Source organism: Homalodisca vitripennis, chromosome 1 (genome assembly GCF_021130785.1).
Source record: "Homalodisca vitripennis isolate AUS2020 chromosome 1, UT_GWSS_2.1, whole genome shotgun sequence".
Lineage (NCBI taxonomy): Eukaryota > Metazoa > Arthropoda > Insecta > Hemiptera > Cicadellidae > Homalodisca > Homalodisca vitripennis.
In genome coordinates, this window is record NC_060207.1 from 179,752,466 (window position 1) to 179,770,169 (window position 17,704).

At 35.7% G+C, this 17,704-nt stretch overlaps 1 protein-coding gene across 3 annotated transcripts in view; it reads right to left on the reverse strand.

Moving 5' to 3' along the window:
• Positions 1-17,704, reverse strand: part of LOC124352805 (translational regulator orb2) — a 902,153-nt gene that overhangs the window by 207,799 nt on the left and 676,650 nt on the right. The window contains exon 1 of one of the 3 annotated variants that reach the window (XM_046802486.1): positions 8,742-8,933. The exons of the other annotated variants lie outside the window; for them this stretch is intronic. Within the exon in view, the coding sequence (XP_046658442.1) occupies positions 8,742-8,832 (91 nt within the window). The 5' untranslated portion in view covers positions 8,833-8,933. Of the gene's footprint in view, positions 1-8,741; positions 8,934-17,704 lie in introns of those variants that run through there. 3 annotated transcript variants of the gene reach the window in all.

The window sequence follows — 17,704 nt, forward strand, 5'->3', positions numbered from 1 at the left end:
CGAAACAATAGAATTTGAGCGAAAGTAAAAAGTCAAAGATCAGAACCGTATACAAATTCAAACGTTCATACAAGTTAAACGTTTAACCGTTTCTATCTGCGTATGATAGAATTAGACTGCAATATCGGGTACAACACAATCAGTGAAAAATCTTAAATCGAAGTACCGTATACATAAAGTATCAAATTATTATGGTGTATTTGATATGTCAAGATCATTCAATGATGACTGAAAAAAAAAAAAAACTAATAAGTGGAGACTATTTTCCGCCGGGATGTCCTGCAATTGAGAAATATCTTCTATACACTGTAGACTGCAAATAATGTATATAACAATGGGTTATGAATGACTGTGTATGATATTATATTGGTATTGACCTGCTTTATAAAGATTGATTGAATAAACATTCTTGGAGTAATTGGAAAACTTTGTAAATGTGTTTCAGTTTACATTTTTATATTTTGTACAAGGTATACTTTTCGGAATCAAACACTTTATTTTTAAGCGACTCCACAAATAAATATGTACATGCTTAAAAACATCTACATGTTGACGTCTGAAGATAAAATAAATCTTTGATTACGAAAGGCCTCGTAAAAAGAGTGTGTTTATTATTTAAATACAAACGTTATTTATAAGCGCCATCTAATATGTACACGGGTAATTCTGAGCAATTATTGTGTCAACTTTCAATTTCTTTAATGTTGAAATGCCTGTCATATTTGGAAGCCTAATGAGGCAGTAGCACGAAGTTGGGTACTATCTCAAGGGATGTTTTTCTGTATCTGGCTGCAGCGAAGGGTGGCGAGGCTATCACTGATAGCCATCGGCGTTTGTGATCGGTGCTTTCTCGTGCCAAATCATTCAACGTGATCTAATCATGGGAAAGTACCGTCACAAATTCACCTGGCCCTCAGTGCGGGTTTTGATGGCGAATTTAACAACCCTTGCTGCTGGCAAGTGAAGACCTCATCCCTCAAGGTAGTATTTAAAAATCTAGCTCAGATCACGAGCTTTATTACCTACTGCTTATGTGGATAATTTATTTAAAATCTCGTAAACTAGATTGCACTTCTGAAAAAATCCAAAATAAGGGCAATACTTTATGGACTGAAAGACTGCGACCGAAGTCGGCGGCAGAACAGCTTGTCTGTCAGACTTACGTTATCTTACGGTGCACACTGTATGGACAGAATTTCCGCGCCGACAGACGCGTTAACAAGGGGAGAGGCGACAACTACGCCAAGCGAAGCGTAAATTCGGTGAACTTATATAACACAACTAATATAACCACACGTTTTAGTTTATTCAGAGAAGTTGTTGTAGTTAATCAACTTATACAGAGACGTTTATTATGGAAGTGGAGCAACACCCAGCTCTGTACGCCTTCTGTAAGGAATATAGTAATACAAATAAAAGGCAAAACGTTGGGCTGAAGTTATGCAGTTCAAAACTTCAACACATCATGCAGAGAACTCGGCCAATGCGATGTACCGGTATAAACTAATTCTTCCTCACCCATTTTGATAATGCCTTAAAAACAAAATGGATGATCATAAATGTAGTATTTGTCCCTTCTACCAAATGAAACACTTCAATTTGCCACTTTCACATAACCGTATGTGTTATATATTTTATGAAAACATAACCATGGATTGCAGGATGTGTGAATTGATCATCCTATCATTATACAATTTTTCTTAGTGCAGTAATAGCAAATTTGCGGCCCCACGCTGTCTTTTTTTCTCTTAAGACAAGAAGCTTGAAAATCTGCTCCTAGTCCAAAAAGACCATAGCGCTGCTTCCGGAATGACAGGATATTTTAGATGGTAAGGTTGGAAGTAGGAGCCGCCTCCTGTCGAGATTCATGAGGAAAAGTTTAGGGTACTAATTTCAAAGTCATGCCCCCTAGGTAGAAGGAGAAGCCAGCTCTGAACCAGCCTCTCCAGTCAAAGTAGACAGGGGGTGGCACATCCTTATGTCTACGTCTGGCAAGAACCTTTGATTCTTAGGAAACAAATACCCCACTAACTCCAACATCACGCCGTCATCTCACGCAGTAGGAATAGACCTATCGAATTACCCTTGCGCCCCTGAATCTCGATATATGCGGTTAGTAATGTGACGCTCCTGATCATCGATAAGTTTGCCCAGATTTAAGTGACACATCGGTTTTTGGTGTACCCACTGTGGATTCAACTGGGAGATATAAACCAGCCAAAAGTGAACCCTCCTGGGGATCACGCTAAGTTTACCACACTGTGTATATCTCTATAAAATTGAAAAGTTCATGGAACATCATACAGAAGGCACAATGCTTATTTTGCACCCACATACAAACTTTCATTTTCATATCACATACAAATCTGGATTATATAAGGTAGGATTAACCTACGAGATTGAGCGAGTTTCTGTACAAAGCATGAGTCTTGTGTTGTATTATTACATAACAGAAGATTATACAACACTTACCTGCACTCTATGCACAAGCGATAAGTGAAGCCAATACTTTAAGGTGGGGATTCTGTCGTCAGTGGTTTGACCCAGATTCGAGACCCACTTTACGTTAGAAAAAAACCATGATGACGTCTTGTATCTTGTATCAATACTGTATTTTATTTACTTATCTCCGATAACGATTTCACACGTCAAACATAATATCTTGTTTTATTTATTTACCCTTGCAGATAGTCAAGGCTTAGGGTTTACTCCCGATTGTGTACTAGTTTCTCTCAATAATCATGGGACGTAATGATTTTTTTACAGTTTAATTAAAAAACACACACTTTTAGTGAGATCATCAGTGATAATTCCCGCGAGGACTCCCAAATAAAATCTAATCTAGGACGAGATAACAATTATTATATAAAAATAAATTAATCCTTAACAAAAATTCGGACATTTTAAATTTGTCAACATTGCGTATTAATGGGAGGAATTTAGGAAAGAGGGTTTAAATAATTATACAAGTCAAATGTAATTTCCTTAAACACCAAATTTTTACTTGGTGAGTAATAGACGACGACGTCAAGGGCTGAACATATTTTTAAGTAAGACAAAATTTTAAACCCAGTAGAGGCCACAATGAAAACATATGAAATAAACGTGTAGACATATGTTTGGACAGGACAGCAATTTTATTGTCCTTTTGTTCTCATTGTTAATTAATTTACTGAACTTCTTGAAAACCTCATGGTTACATTCATTAAGTATTAAGTTTGCAGTTAAATAATATATCTAAAATTAAAAAATACACCACTATTTCAAGTTGTAAAAACGTTATTTATTGTAATCATTTTTGTTTCGTTGATATGGTACCTTTAAAATGTTACGTTTAAGTTGATTACTGTACAAGAAGTAACAACCATTTTAAGCAGGAAATTTTGCGGTCAAACCTAAATTAAAAAGGCTAAAGTTAAAAATGTGAAATTTTTACATTTATGTGAATAACTTTATGGAGTCACATTTTAGTCATTTTTGACTTAAGGAAATGATATTTGTTTAATTAAATATAACGTATTTGTACAACGCTTTTTAACGAAATTAAATCTTTGTACAGGCCTACAGAAAAAAGATCATATACACAGTTGTACACAGTTTAGAAAACCAATCATATATAACTCTATTTTTAAATGCCCTTCGAACTTTATACTTATAAGAGATAAGAATTTATGAAAGACGTATTTTATTACATGCATTTTTTGAAGGCGACAGAAGATGGGAGGGCTGCTAAATGACTATTTTAATTCTGTACTCGTTCCCCTCTTCCAGCGAAAGTACCCAAATAAAAGAATGTAATGTCAACAAGACTGATCTGTCTAATATACACCACTCTGTCTTAATTTATTTAAATAAAATATTTACTACATTTTCACCTTGTAAATTTGATTATTATCTTAGAAGATAAGAGTAGAAAGACATGGAGTTGGACGGTAATATCGAATATTCTATTACAAGAACAGTTTAAAACATTGACCGATAAAATTATTTTCTCCGCTCTTTGTGTAAAAGAAGGTCTCAATTTACAGAATATACAACCAACTTTTTTTTCTGGCGCGTTATGAATAGCATTTCTTTTAATAAATTACTTGACGTCCATAATATTGAGATTTTTTCGGCTGCACAAGTACATATATTAGTATACCTAAACGTGAATTGAATGAAGAGCATTTTATTAAATGAATTATAAGTTTAACATATTACAACTAAAATTTAAATGTTCACACAATTTATGTGGTTTCACATACACCATTATACTTACAAAATATAACTATTAAAAAGCAAAACATTTGTCACTGATACTGTGTTTCAGTGTCTGCGAATGTCGTAATTGAATCTGCAGTGTTTGATAGTGTCGTAGTTGCTGCAATGATCTATCTGCAATGTCTACGAATCTTGTAGTTGTTACAATGATCTATCTGCAATGTCTGCGAATCTCGTAGTTGTTGCAATGATCTATCTGCAGTGTCTGCGAACCTTGTAATTGTTCCAATGTTCTATCTGCAGTATCTGCGAATCTCGTAATTGTTCCAATGTTCTATCTGCAGTGTCTGCGAATCTCGTAGTTGTTGCAATGATCTATCTGCAATGTCTGCGAATCTCGTAATTGTTCCAATGTTCTATCTGCAGTGTTTGCGAGTGTCGTAGTCGTTGCAATGGCCTATATCCCGTGTCTGCGATTGTCGTTGTCATTGGAATGGTCTATATGCAGTGCCTGAAAGTGTTATAGTTGTTGCGATGATCTATGTGCAATGTATGCAAGAGTCGTGGTCGTTGCGATGATCTATCTGCAATATATGCGAGTGTCGTAGTTATTGCAATGGACTATCTGCTGTGTTTACGATTGTCGTAGTCGGAATGGGTCTATATGCAGTGCCTGCAAGTGTCGTGGTCGTTGCGATGATCTATCTGCAATTTATGCGAGTGCCGTAGTTATTGAAATGGCCTATCGGCTGTGTTTGCAATTGTCGTACTCGTTGGAATGGTCTATATGCAGTGACTGCAAGTGTAGTGGTCGATGCGATGATCTATCTGCAATTTATGCGAGTATCGTGGTCGTTGTGAGGGGAGGGGCAACACCTCAAATGATAGTTAACTGGTCTGGTAGGCCTAGCTCGAGGTTGCTGACCCTACTGACCTGCTTGATTACGTGTCCAATTTATTCAACGACATTATTGATCCCCAACTACGCCGAACATATATGAGAGATCGCGTTTGTTGTATACCTAGCGCCACCAGTAACGTAGAACACTCAGAGAGATGGGACAGATCCGCTCTGTATGTTCACTTCGCCAGGTGTCTTGAATATGTAATAATCAGCTTAGTAAATATAAGTGGAACAGTTCACTCTATATGCTCATTTCGCTAGGAATCTATAATTTGTAATACACAGCTTGGTAAATATAAGGATAAACGTTTTAAAACAAGTTTAAGAGGAGAACAATATTCTTTCATACAATTTGTATATTTAAAAATCCCTAATAATAGATACAGTTTAATAAAATCTAACACTTAATTTAATGTAGGGGAAATTTCAGAATAAAATATTTACATTTGTTAAAAGTCTATTAAAATAACATTTATAAAAATAAGGAAAACATACCTAACGAAAAACATACTGAAGTGTTACTTTTAAATAAAAGTTTAGTTAATTACAAGTTATTTCTCAAAAAGTTATTATTATTTTATTGCTAACGTTACGTCGATGAGTGAAGTAAATATTATTTTAATTATGCAAGAGCTATACATTCAAAATGAGTTATATGCATTTCAGTTTCGATTATTTATCAGTCTATGTGATGATATTGCCCTGGATACTAAAAATCTGTTCCTGTGGTTGTGGACAATATAGCGGAAAACGAAGGAAACATTAACTATAAATACTAAAGAAACTTATTAAACATGTTATTTTGAGTATACTCAGATAATAATTAAAAAATCCTAAACATAAAAATCTAATTCATAAAAATTAGGTAGTTAATATATGATTAAAATGAATTAAAACAGAACAATACAGTAGCGCTATCTATGGCATTTTTTTGTTCTGTAAAACGAGCTTTACAGAACAAAATTTCAGCCATACATCTGTTATCTGGAAGTTCAAAGGTATCAATTACACAAGTTACAAAGACAACACCAAAAGTAAGGAGTTTACAACTTTCATTTTAACACTGTCCTTGGAAAAAATTGCAAATTTATCTCAGCTGGCTCAAACTATTTGGATAAACAGATATTTCTATTTACTCAATGAAATGTATGATTGTTCAATAAGAGATTTGATTGAACTAAAAAGTATACTTTAATAGGTGTCGTTGTTGTATACTTGTGTAAGAAGCATCTAGTTTTATCGATTTCAAGACTTAGTAGCATCACAATAAACATATAAAAGAACAAAATGAAGTCGTGTGTTTAGTAAATAAACATACAATGTGCAACTTTGTGCCGCTTTCTTCCTTAAATTATATTTTCATACGAGTGTTTTATGCGATTTAAATTGCACACTTCATAGCTGCTGGGGTGCCTTGAAGATTTAAATTGCGATTTGTAAGTGTTACATTATACGTTATCTCTAGTTACTTCACAGATAAGAACAACAATTTGTATTGCACTGACAGTTTACGGTAACACCTTAGCTGCACTTAATTTAAGCAGACCTACTAAGAAAACTATTTTGTTTCGACCCACAAACTGCCACTTCCACCTAAAGTTGGCACTAGCAGGCCCGCCACCATTGCAGATGTGAATGAATCAGCCATGAAGTGCTGCCAACCCAAACACATAGCAGCCTTGTATTATTGGCATGCCCTGGCTCTCATTATACCTACACCAACTGCACACTGCAGCGTCACCGACTAGCCAGGCCGGAGATGTGCGTGTTATTACTGCGACCTTGTACATGAGAGTTGTAGTCCCAACCGTCATGTCCTAATGACGTCACACCGTGGGTAAAACACAAGGTTACAAAAAAGTCTCCAATTGTTTGAAAATCCACTAAATTGTGTTGTAAATAATAAAATTATACAAGTGATGCTGTTAAATTTTACGAACACAACGATTGTTGTACCTTATACATAGAGAAAAATACTCTCGAAAATTGACATTTCACTTAGTAATATTTAAATGATACAATAAAATACTTGACGTATTTAAATATTCGTAAAAATGATTAAAAATACAAGAAACAATGAAGGTTTTCTTTTATTCGAGACTATTCTTCATGCATTCACAATTTAATTTGCGAATTTCTCAATGTGGTAAAAAACAAGGTTACAAAAAATTCTCCAAGTGTTTGAAAATAATTCTCTGAGTGGTGATGTAAATAATAAACAATATATGTGATTCCGTTAAATTTTACGAACACAACGATTGTAGTACCTTACATAGGGAAAACATACTATTGAAAATTGACATTTTACTTAGTATTTTTAAATGATATTTGACGTACTTTAATATTTGTTAACAAGAAACAATAAAGGTTTTTTTTTATTTGAGACTATTATTCTTCACGCATTCACAATTTAATTTACGAATTTCTCAATATTTCATTCACTCAATTCCCTAATTTTCTAATAATTATCTTATAATACATTATATCAAAACAAATATTTAATATAATGAAACGCAATGTTTCTTCGCTAAGTTCACTGTAATGCAACAAAATACGTTTTGTTTTATTTAAGATACTTGTTTATTAAAATACCAAAAGTATTTAAGTTCATAATTCTAAACAGATACTGCTTATAATGCGATTGCAATATTTTTCACTAAATATGCTTATTTAAAAATTTAAAATATGTACTAAACCACTGTAGGCATAACGATGAAATGTCAATGAGGAAACAAACAGTAGCCTATGCAAGTGGGCTAAGAACTACAGCTGTCATGTTGGGAACTTGAAATTATGACGTGGGTGTGGTAATGGCAGTTTACTATGATAAGAATTGGCCTTCTGTGATAGCCTACTGATAACAACAGGTGGGGCGTACTACGAACCCTGCGTCATATTGATACAGTTCCTAAACTCAACCACAGATTTCTTTATGGAAAAAACAATAAAATGTAACGTATACCACTGCTTTTCAACAGACTTTAACTGAATTGTATACCAAATCTCCAAATGGTTATGTACTATTTTACATAACATTTGTTTGTAATGAATCAGTCTAAATATACTTTCCTTATCGAGTTCAAGCCCTAAAAAGTTCCAATATTTTGTAATGGCCGTATTATTTAGATAAGTGGAATATTTCAATAACAAATTTATAATTGTTTGTTCACTTCCAATAAAATTAGGCTATTGTGTACTCCAATGTTTTCTATAAAACTGAATAATTCATGTGTAATGCAAACTCAAAAATATTAACGTCTTAAACAACACACAAAAGTTGTATTATACATGAGAGATTAGGGGCTAATTTATTGTTTTCACACAGCTATATACGGTAATATTTTTTGTAATATACTTTCTTAAAACAAATTACAATTCAACATTGTAATATTAACTCTTTCATAGTGAGGTTACGATTACAAACATGATATTTAAATATAAAAATCAAAGTACTACACAATTTTTATATAACTGAGCTATACTCATATTGATATTGTGTTATGGACTATCTATTCCACGCAAGAGGAAACAAATACTATTTTTTTTAATGTATCAAACAATCGGATTAATGTAAATCCACTGAGATATAATTTACATAAAAACAATAATCTTGCTTCTAAAATGGCAGACATACCTTTGCCGAAAATATTGACGTTCCAGGGGAGGAATAGGTCGGACGAGGGGGAGTTTGTGTCCAAGGGGGCGGTGCCGTATGCGCGAAACATCGCTACACTTGAATGCTCACCAAATCACAGAGAACACAACACTGCACGGCAGGGGACAGACACACGCGCGCACACAGCTGACTGCCGACTGAGCGAGTCAGAGTCAGATGATTGTACAACAGCTGATCGCTCGAGGCTCGCCCAGGTTTGAGGTTATGTTAGGCCCATTTCGGCGCGCGGTAGGCTCTAAATAACCGTGGCCTGCTGCCAGCGTACCGCGCTTCGTTTGTTTGGCTGTGCTGCTGCGTGCGCTCGTTTCATTTAATTTATAGAGTATTGTTGAGGTCCTCAAAAGATGCCATCTTGTTTGTGCCCAATAAAGAGAAATTATGACAACTGCAAACGTGCAAACCAATGAGATCTCAACACTTCTATAGTAACTCGTCTTTTTTCACTCATGAATGTTTACTTTGTGACAACCCCCCTTTAAAGTTCCATTGTTAAATCCATGTTTAGGTTAAACATTCTATAGTATGATTTTGAATTACTTGCGAACTGAGTAGAACCACGTGATACCAAAATCTTGAGCGAAAACCACATTATTTATTATAATGGATAATTTCTTAGAAGGTTAAGTCGACCTAGAAGGTCGAGGGCCACAAATCGAAGATTAAGGTCCTTTTTATAACTAATCATGAATTTTTTTTAAACTGATTCATCAACAAAAACGTTTTACATAATAGTAAATCCTCATTGATTATGATTGACGGTGGTTCGTAAAGATTTTCCTAACAAAAGCTCAGAATTGAAGCTCACACACGAAAACCACTTTGAAAATTGCGTGCACAAATCAGTTTCACTGACATTACAATCCACTCTGGGAACAACATCCATTTCACATTACAAAACAACAAAACATTTTAGCGGTTACTCCACCGCGTAGAATGCCAATGGAAACGCCCTCAGTGAACGCGGATATTTATTTATAAATTATCCTTGATTTCTAAACAACCAGCCAGCTAAGTGTGCTAAGCCTGGGGATGTCAGAGACAAACCTTGGCATTTCAACCGTTATTGCTCATCCAAGGCGATCTAGTTTTGGGTGTCCTGGTGTGGCCGATAGCTTCTACGGGCGGGTGACCCGGAATTTATTCTCCCTTATCTTGGGTGGAATTTTCATGTTAATGCAGTATAAAGCCAACTGCAGTACAGTTGTCGCAACTGGTTGCTTAGCAGTCTAACGTCCATGTTACATCTAATGTCCAGTGGTTAGGGATGAATGATTTTCAACTGCAGCATTAATATTGTAGCGCAGATCACCAGAGCATTTTCACGGCATTGCCATTAACACCTTAAATAGCTGATGGATTTAATCTTTCTCAATCGTCGGGGTACTTCGTGGCACATCGTTTCTTTAGTTGCCCTTCCATAGTTTCATGGCAGTAGCACTACCATCAGGCCCGTACTCAAACCAGTTTACTCGAGCAATTTTACCGGGGCCCGGGCCAGCCCGTCACACTTGTAAGAGGGCGGGTAGCGGTACATGACGGGGCCCGCCAAAGCCTGACTACGGCCCTGACTCTCATGGCATGCTTTTCACGGATGTAGTAATTAACCCGTCAGCTGAATACTTTTATCTTACCATCGGTCCCTACCAGTCGTGTATAAATTTGGGAGTGCCGATAACCTAGCGGTCTAAAACGTGGAACTTATCAAGATCTGACTTAAAGATAGCGCAGGTTCAAACGCTGTCTGACTATGTCACTTTTTATCAGTACCATCGATTTATTCTACATCGACTCTCCTCCTTATTTTATTTGATAGAATCCTTGCAAAGGTCAGTGGTACATGAGGACGGACAGAATAAGGCTTAAAAGGAGATCGGCCTCTATGTATTAAATAGTAATAAAATAATAAAGCTCACAATGGACATAGCACAATTACCACCTGTCACTCAATAACCTTTCATGTTTTGGAAGTCATATCACACATGCAGTGACGTGTCTATACATATGAAAACCACGGTTATGTATGTATCTATCTATTCTAGACGATTTCACAACCACTTTCATCCCGACCGTCGCGTCGTGGAGACACAGCATGATGCATTTCACTCCTCCACAGACCACAGAGAAACGTTACTCTACTATTAAACCGTGAAATAACAATTTTCTACTCAAATCCAACATAACGCTTGTCATATCCAATTACAGTGTTAATTGCGTAGCGCCGTCATCCGACTTGCACACGGAGCGGAGTTCCTCTCGGACTCGGCACTCTGCAGTCTAGAGTCAGGGTGCAATTGAACGTTGCGAGTCAGGGTGCTATTGAACGTTGCTAGTCAGGGTGCTATTGAACGTTACGTTGCTAGTCAGGGTGCTATTAAAAGTTGCGAGTCAGGGTGGTATTGAACGTTGCGAGTCAGGGTGCTATTAAACGTTGCGTTGCTAGTCAGAGTATTAAACGTTGCGTTGCTAGTCAGGATGCTATTAAACGTTGCGATTCAGGGTGCTATTGAACGTTGCTAGTCAGGGTGCTATTGAACTTTGCGAGTCAGAGTGCTATTGAACGTTGCTAGTCAGTGTGCAAGTGAATGTAACGAGTCATGGTGCTATTGCACGATGCGAGTCAGGGTGTTATTGAACGTTTCGAGTCAGGGTACTATTGAACGTTGCGTATCCAACAATGTACAAGTGTAAATCGGTGATCTAGGATCAAGTGTGAAACCTAAATCGATCTATCACTACATTTTGCTAATTATTATTCAGTTACGCTGTTTTTAGTATAATTCCTGGACGCTATTTTACAAAGATTTTCTTTTTGATCATCTTACAGTTAAAATTATCCATAGAATCCTTATTTTATAAAGAATAAACAAAATATCCCTTTTATACAAGGAATTTACTCACAAACAAAGTAAAAATAGTAATCAATGTGTAACGAAAATTTAATCAAATCGTAATTGAGTTACAGCATTGATGTTTTAAATTTGTTTTGAAGGTTTAAATATAAAGTTAGATTCTTGGTTAATTTAGAAGCATTGACTGTTTTCCGAAACACAAATACGTACCTACAATAAACAGATATACATAAAAAAGATATTCTTGTGATTTATTTATAAAATTCTCGTGCTTTGAGTAATTTAAGTCAAACTTATAAATGGCCGCCACCTATAAATGAATCGATTACATTATAGATGTTTTATTTAGGTGTTATTAATGTTAAAATCCAAGTAAAACCAATTTAAAGTTTCAGTAGGAGTTAAATAAATATGTTTAAATAAAAGCCAATACATGCTGAAAGAATATAGAGTAAGTTAAAATAATTAAAACTATGGTTTTTAAAGGACTTTACTGTAAAAAATTTCCTGTAAAATATTAAAAAGATTTCTAATACACTCTTACGTTAATGTACAGACGTAATTAAAAACATAAACTCGGATACAAGACAATGCAAATTTTAGTAGCAGCAGGAATAGTTTTATTCATTATGAGTAATAAAAAGCGAAATTTACATTGATTACGAAGATACATTGGTAAACAGAAGTGGAATTTTTTAATTGTGCAAAGCGTGGTGGTCTGAACAGGAATACTGTCAATGTTTAACGAGTTCATCGGAGAAGCTATTAAAAAATAGTGAAAACTTCGATATTCGGTTGGCGCGAACAGTTTTACCTAGTGCAGTATTCATGGGCTTCACTTAGTAAGCAACTTTATTGCTCACCAACAAATCTCATTTTCAATACCAGTGATCGAAATTATAGAACAAATAATTAAAAACTTCAATTAATTGTAGAGTTTTCCGGTACGAAAAATAATAATTTTCCTCGTCAATGCGGAGACATTTCCACATGTCTTGTTCACATCATCCGTAAAAATTTTGTTGCCTAGATTTTGTACAGTGCAATAAAAATTAATAATCTGCAGAATCGAAGTAGATGGATGAAAACTGCCCGAGTTTGCAGAGTGCAGGTGGTAACGCCAGATACGCATTGCAGAGCTGTGACCTTGATCGTATCAACTGCCAAGATCACAGCTGTAGCTGTCATCGCATCATCATGCACATTCCTGTCGACTCTGCTATATCAAGGTCACTATCGGCGGACGTTTTCCTTGACGGATCACTTGTTCTAGTCTTCTCGGTGAGACACGCCCTTTGTGCTGAGCGTGAAGAGCCACGGTTATTTTAACAATTAGCTACACCGTTGAGCGTCCATAGTTAGTTTTGTCATACGGCGGAATCCACGCGTGTTTTTATCAAAAAAGAAACGGTGGCGGGAGGCGGAATAAACGCGACCCGGACACTTCAGTTTGTTTTTATAAAGAAGATCCCTGGCGGAGCCAGGTCCCGGCGACCTCTCTCGCAAGCTAAACATCTCACTTCAAACGTCTACCACACTAACATATACACCTTTATTACCTCGGAAATAATGTTTAGCACAGAAAGTTGATATCACAAAAAACATTTGAAATACCTTCTATGTGTGGGATGGTGTAAAATTGAATTACCCCGAATTATACATAATCAGTGTTTACGATCAAGACGTATTGTATCATGCAGCCTTTTCAAAATTTCAAAATGTGAAGTAATAACCGATTTCGTTAGAGTTTACAAAGAAATTAATTACGTATTTAATTGTTAACGAAGAACTCTCAGTTTTTAGTAAGTCGTTCTTCAAGAGACATACAACAAATGAGCATTTGTTGTATAAGATTTTTTACTGACATTACTTATGGAATAATTATAAGTTAACGTGGAAAAAGCTACAACTTTAATCAGTAAACCGTGTTTTTCCTCATATTTTTAGTTATCACAATCCACATAATACAAAGTATCTTTCTTTTACTCGAATACATGGATGAGTACACCCTAAACAGTAAAAAATATTTCCGAGGTAGTATAGGGGTTTATTTTAATGTGGTCGACGTTTGAAGTGAGATGTTTAGCGTGTGAGAGAGGTTGCTGGAACCCGGCTTCGACAGGGATCTTCTTTAGAAAAACAAACTGTAGAAGTAAAAGTCTCGAGGACGGTTCAGTCCTTTGTGTTGAAATCTCACTCCATTACGCCAGTCTGTTTGTGTACATCATGATCCACACCGACAAAAGCTACGAAAGAAGATTTACTGTTCGGGAATGAAAGTCCCACGCAAAGATCGCGGGCAAGAATCGCTGTGGAGGCGTTGGTCGTGGTCTGTGCCGACCGCACATAAGAAGGAGGTCACCCGCGACTTAGTGCTCAGACAATGAGAAGGAGCGATTTGTTTTGTTTGTGTGAGGCTGAATTCGTCATGAATTTGTTGTAATGTCGGGTGACTAGTGAATGCGGTGACGAAATATCGGCGACAACCGACACCGAGTGGTTGACGATGTAATGTCGGTTTCGAGTAGGCTATATCTGAGACGTAAACCTGACCCCTAATCTATTCAAAGACACCTAAGAGATGTTTATATTTTACAAAAATGCATTCCTTCTTTCCGGACACTAGCCATCGTTAATTTCTTCATGTAATTCCCGTTCGTTTACAAGAGTGGAGTTATACTTATGTGATAAATTGCATGTACTTTTTTAAATATATAATATTTATTGCGTCATATAGAGGTTAAAAATAATATGTGGTGAGACACACCAAGGTGATAAACACACGATTAGTAATCATTGTTGTTGTCATAAACCCCAATGTTGTACGTTTATCCATTTTTTTAATGGGTTTTAATTTGACCAAATACAGAGTGCAATTTCTAAAACAGTTTATTTTGTTTATTTTTAAAATTTAAAAAAAGGAGAAGCGTATTTCAACATGGAAACGCAAGCTTTAAAATGAGTTATTTATATCATAATAAAAGCATCCCTTGGCAAGAAACACAGCTAACCATTACATAGTAAAGCGTATATTCGTGTACTTTTAATATTAAGTATACAGTGTTTTGTTATAATCTTGTACGTAGAACGGAATTTAACTCGTATTACAACCTAAACCAAAAAAAAGCTTACTCAATCAAATAGATATTATTTTAGTTATGAACTTGACCTACCAACCAATACTTATTGAATGGTAAAGTATATGAAACATATTAAAATAATCTTATATTAAGTAACGAATGCAGATAATATCTTTAAAATTAAAATAAAGCTAGTTGTATTGAGATTTTCTTTGTAAACATTCGTAATTTGTAAAATACTTTTTCTTCTACTGAAATAATATGTTCACAAATGTTATGTAACTATTCACGGAGTAAAGTCCCAGCAATATATATATATATATATATATATATATATATATATATATATAAATAATATGACACCATAAAATAACGAACCATATAACAATCATTGCACCGGATAACCATAATTATGTAACAATACCGATTTTCAACAACTGGTGACGTCACGGCTAGAATGATAACAAAGAGGAAAAAGTGACATAAAAAGAGTCGAATTGTATAACTCCTCCATTAACGAAGTCGGTAAAAAATATACCTGTCTTTTGTATACCTACCATATCCATTTTTCATGTAGATTCGTTTCTGTTTTGAATTATAAGAAATAGTAGAATGATTGCGGGTTCGTTTATCATCGATAATTAAAATAAGTCGGACATCAGTGACGATTACCGAACGGGTTTAACCACCGTACAGAGTAAATAGGAGTAGGAAAAACACCCCCAGAGTAACTCAAGAACAGTCTTTCTACACTGAAGAAGAATCCCTTAATTTATAAAATATACATATAAGGTTAAACGCACTCCAGGCTGGGTCACCCTTGAAGGCTTCGCGTTCGTCCACAGCGGAAAACATTCTGGCCCGAGAGTGATTCGTGGAGAAAAAGATGTCTACTAAATTTTGATGTAGAGGAAGTAGCGGGGAGCTAACACCAAATTTCAACCCTCTAAGTTAACGTGTTCTTACATGCAGACGGACACATACTGAGAGGATTCTCATGTTGTCATCAACTCGTAGGAGAGGCAGTCAATTAAAATTCGAAGTGGCTAATGTTAAATATATAAATACAAATTTTAAGATCACAAATACAAACTTTTGTGTATTTCCCTATACATTTTCTTTACACAGGTAGACACAAATCACGTTAATTTGGGTGTAGAAACCTATCTAAATTTTCTAGTGACAAGCATCTACAGATAATGTAGGTAGCAGAAATGACTATAAAATAGTTGTAAGGAATATGAATAGAAGATGAAAATATTGTTGGCAATATAATGTATGTTCAAATTCTCACAGAAGTTTCAAAATAAAACAATATGATAATTTACACTACCGACTGAACTTATTTCTACAGAGCAAATATAATTTGTATTTGTATTGCACAATGCTACAATGCTACAGTTATAGTACAATACTACAATGTCACAATTGTTGTGAAACCATCTTAATTTCAGTATGATTGTACTTCAAATGTTGTGAAACTCAAAAACTGATTTTGATTTTTACAAAATGTTGTTTAAGAAAGCAAACGAATTAATGGTTTGGATCTACAATGAAGACAGATAGCCAACTTAAGTGTATAAAGAGCTAGAGGTCGAAAACCGGATGGTCAAGCGAAGTGACGAGGGTTTAATGGACTGATAACTCTTGCTGATAGCAGCTAACAGCGGTCGTTAGAGTGGGAATAACACCTGCTATCAAGGGAGACTTAGATAACAGCAATATAGGTGACGGAAGGCGGGCGGGCAGGAAAATAGCTTGTCAGAAACTAGGTCAGGTTATGGTTGGGTGCAGGTTGAGAAGGTAAAGTCTGAGATTGAAATTGGTAAACTTCCTTACAGCATACAGCACTAAATCCTCAAAGTAAGTAAAAATGCAATTACATCCATTTAGTACCAATTCACACTGCTTGTGCAATAAATTATAAAAGTATCACAACGTAAAAACGGAAAATGGTAGTAATCTAATAGGGATTTTCACAGACAGTTAGTATTTGGAAGTGAATACCTAAACATCAATCCTGTAACGAGTAATTTAACAACAGAGTTTGATTTATGGCAAGTGAAATCGTTGTGCACAATCAGTACTTGGGCTACAGCAGCTGCTTACGGAACCACGATTAGAATTCTCCTAGCCAATCGTATAAATTGCCAAAGGTGGAAATAGATGATTGCCAGAATTGCAGGGACTACACGGAATTACCTGTCTATCCTAGTGGGAGTACAATGGATCTATAAAAACACGAGAGTTATGGACATCAGCATCCTTATACAAACACACTTTCTCTATCCTACAAATTTACTGTTTATTATCTTGTAAAGGTATATATGATCATTTTGCAACCGTGTTCCTCAGTAGGCTATTCAACTAATGGAATATATTTTTTTCGGCAACGCATGCATATTGAAATGGAAAATCAGCATGCAAAAAAGGAAGTAAACGATTGATGGGAGTGGGTGGAATAGGATACATTTAATTCCCAGTATCTTTGAGCCAATGTCAACAACTACCTAACACCACCTAACTCCTGCACTAGTTGTCCAAAAAAACTCCAGTCTTGATTTCCGTTAGAGGCTGTCATCCCTAGACAAAATATATCAAGAAGACCACGGCCTGAGGAAATCAAACTCCGTACCAAATATTCTTACACGAGGAAAACGCGATGTGATAACCTCAGCACTGTAATTGTAAAACAGAGCAACTTCAATGACCGGTTATCTAGATGCTAAATCATTGTAGTGGCACGTAATCACCAATCTCGAGCACCCCATTTACTACGTGATTGTTGAAAACATGCAGATGACTGCAGTCACGAAATTCATCGAGGGTTATAGTCCAACCAGCAGAGGATAAAGCCGCAGTCACTGCTTTGCTTACGTGTTTTAATGTAAGCTTAGTTGGAAGCAATACGAGATATGAGCGTCAGTCTACAGCTATTGGCAACCGGGTGGGTATACTGATTTTAGGTTCGAGAACGACGATTCGTTGTTTG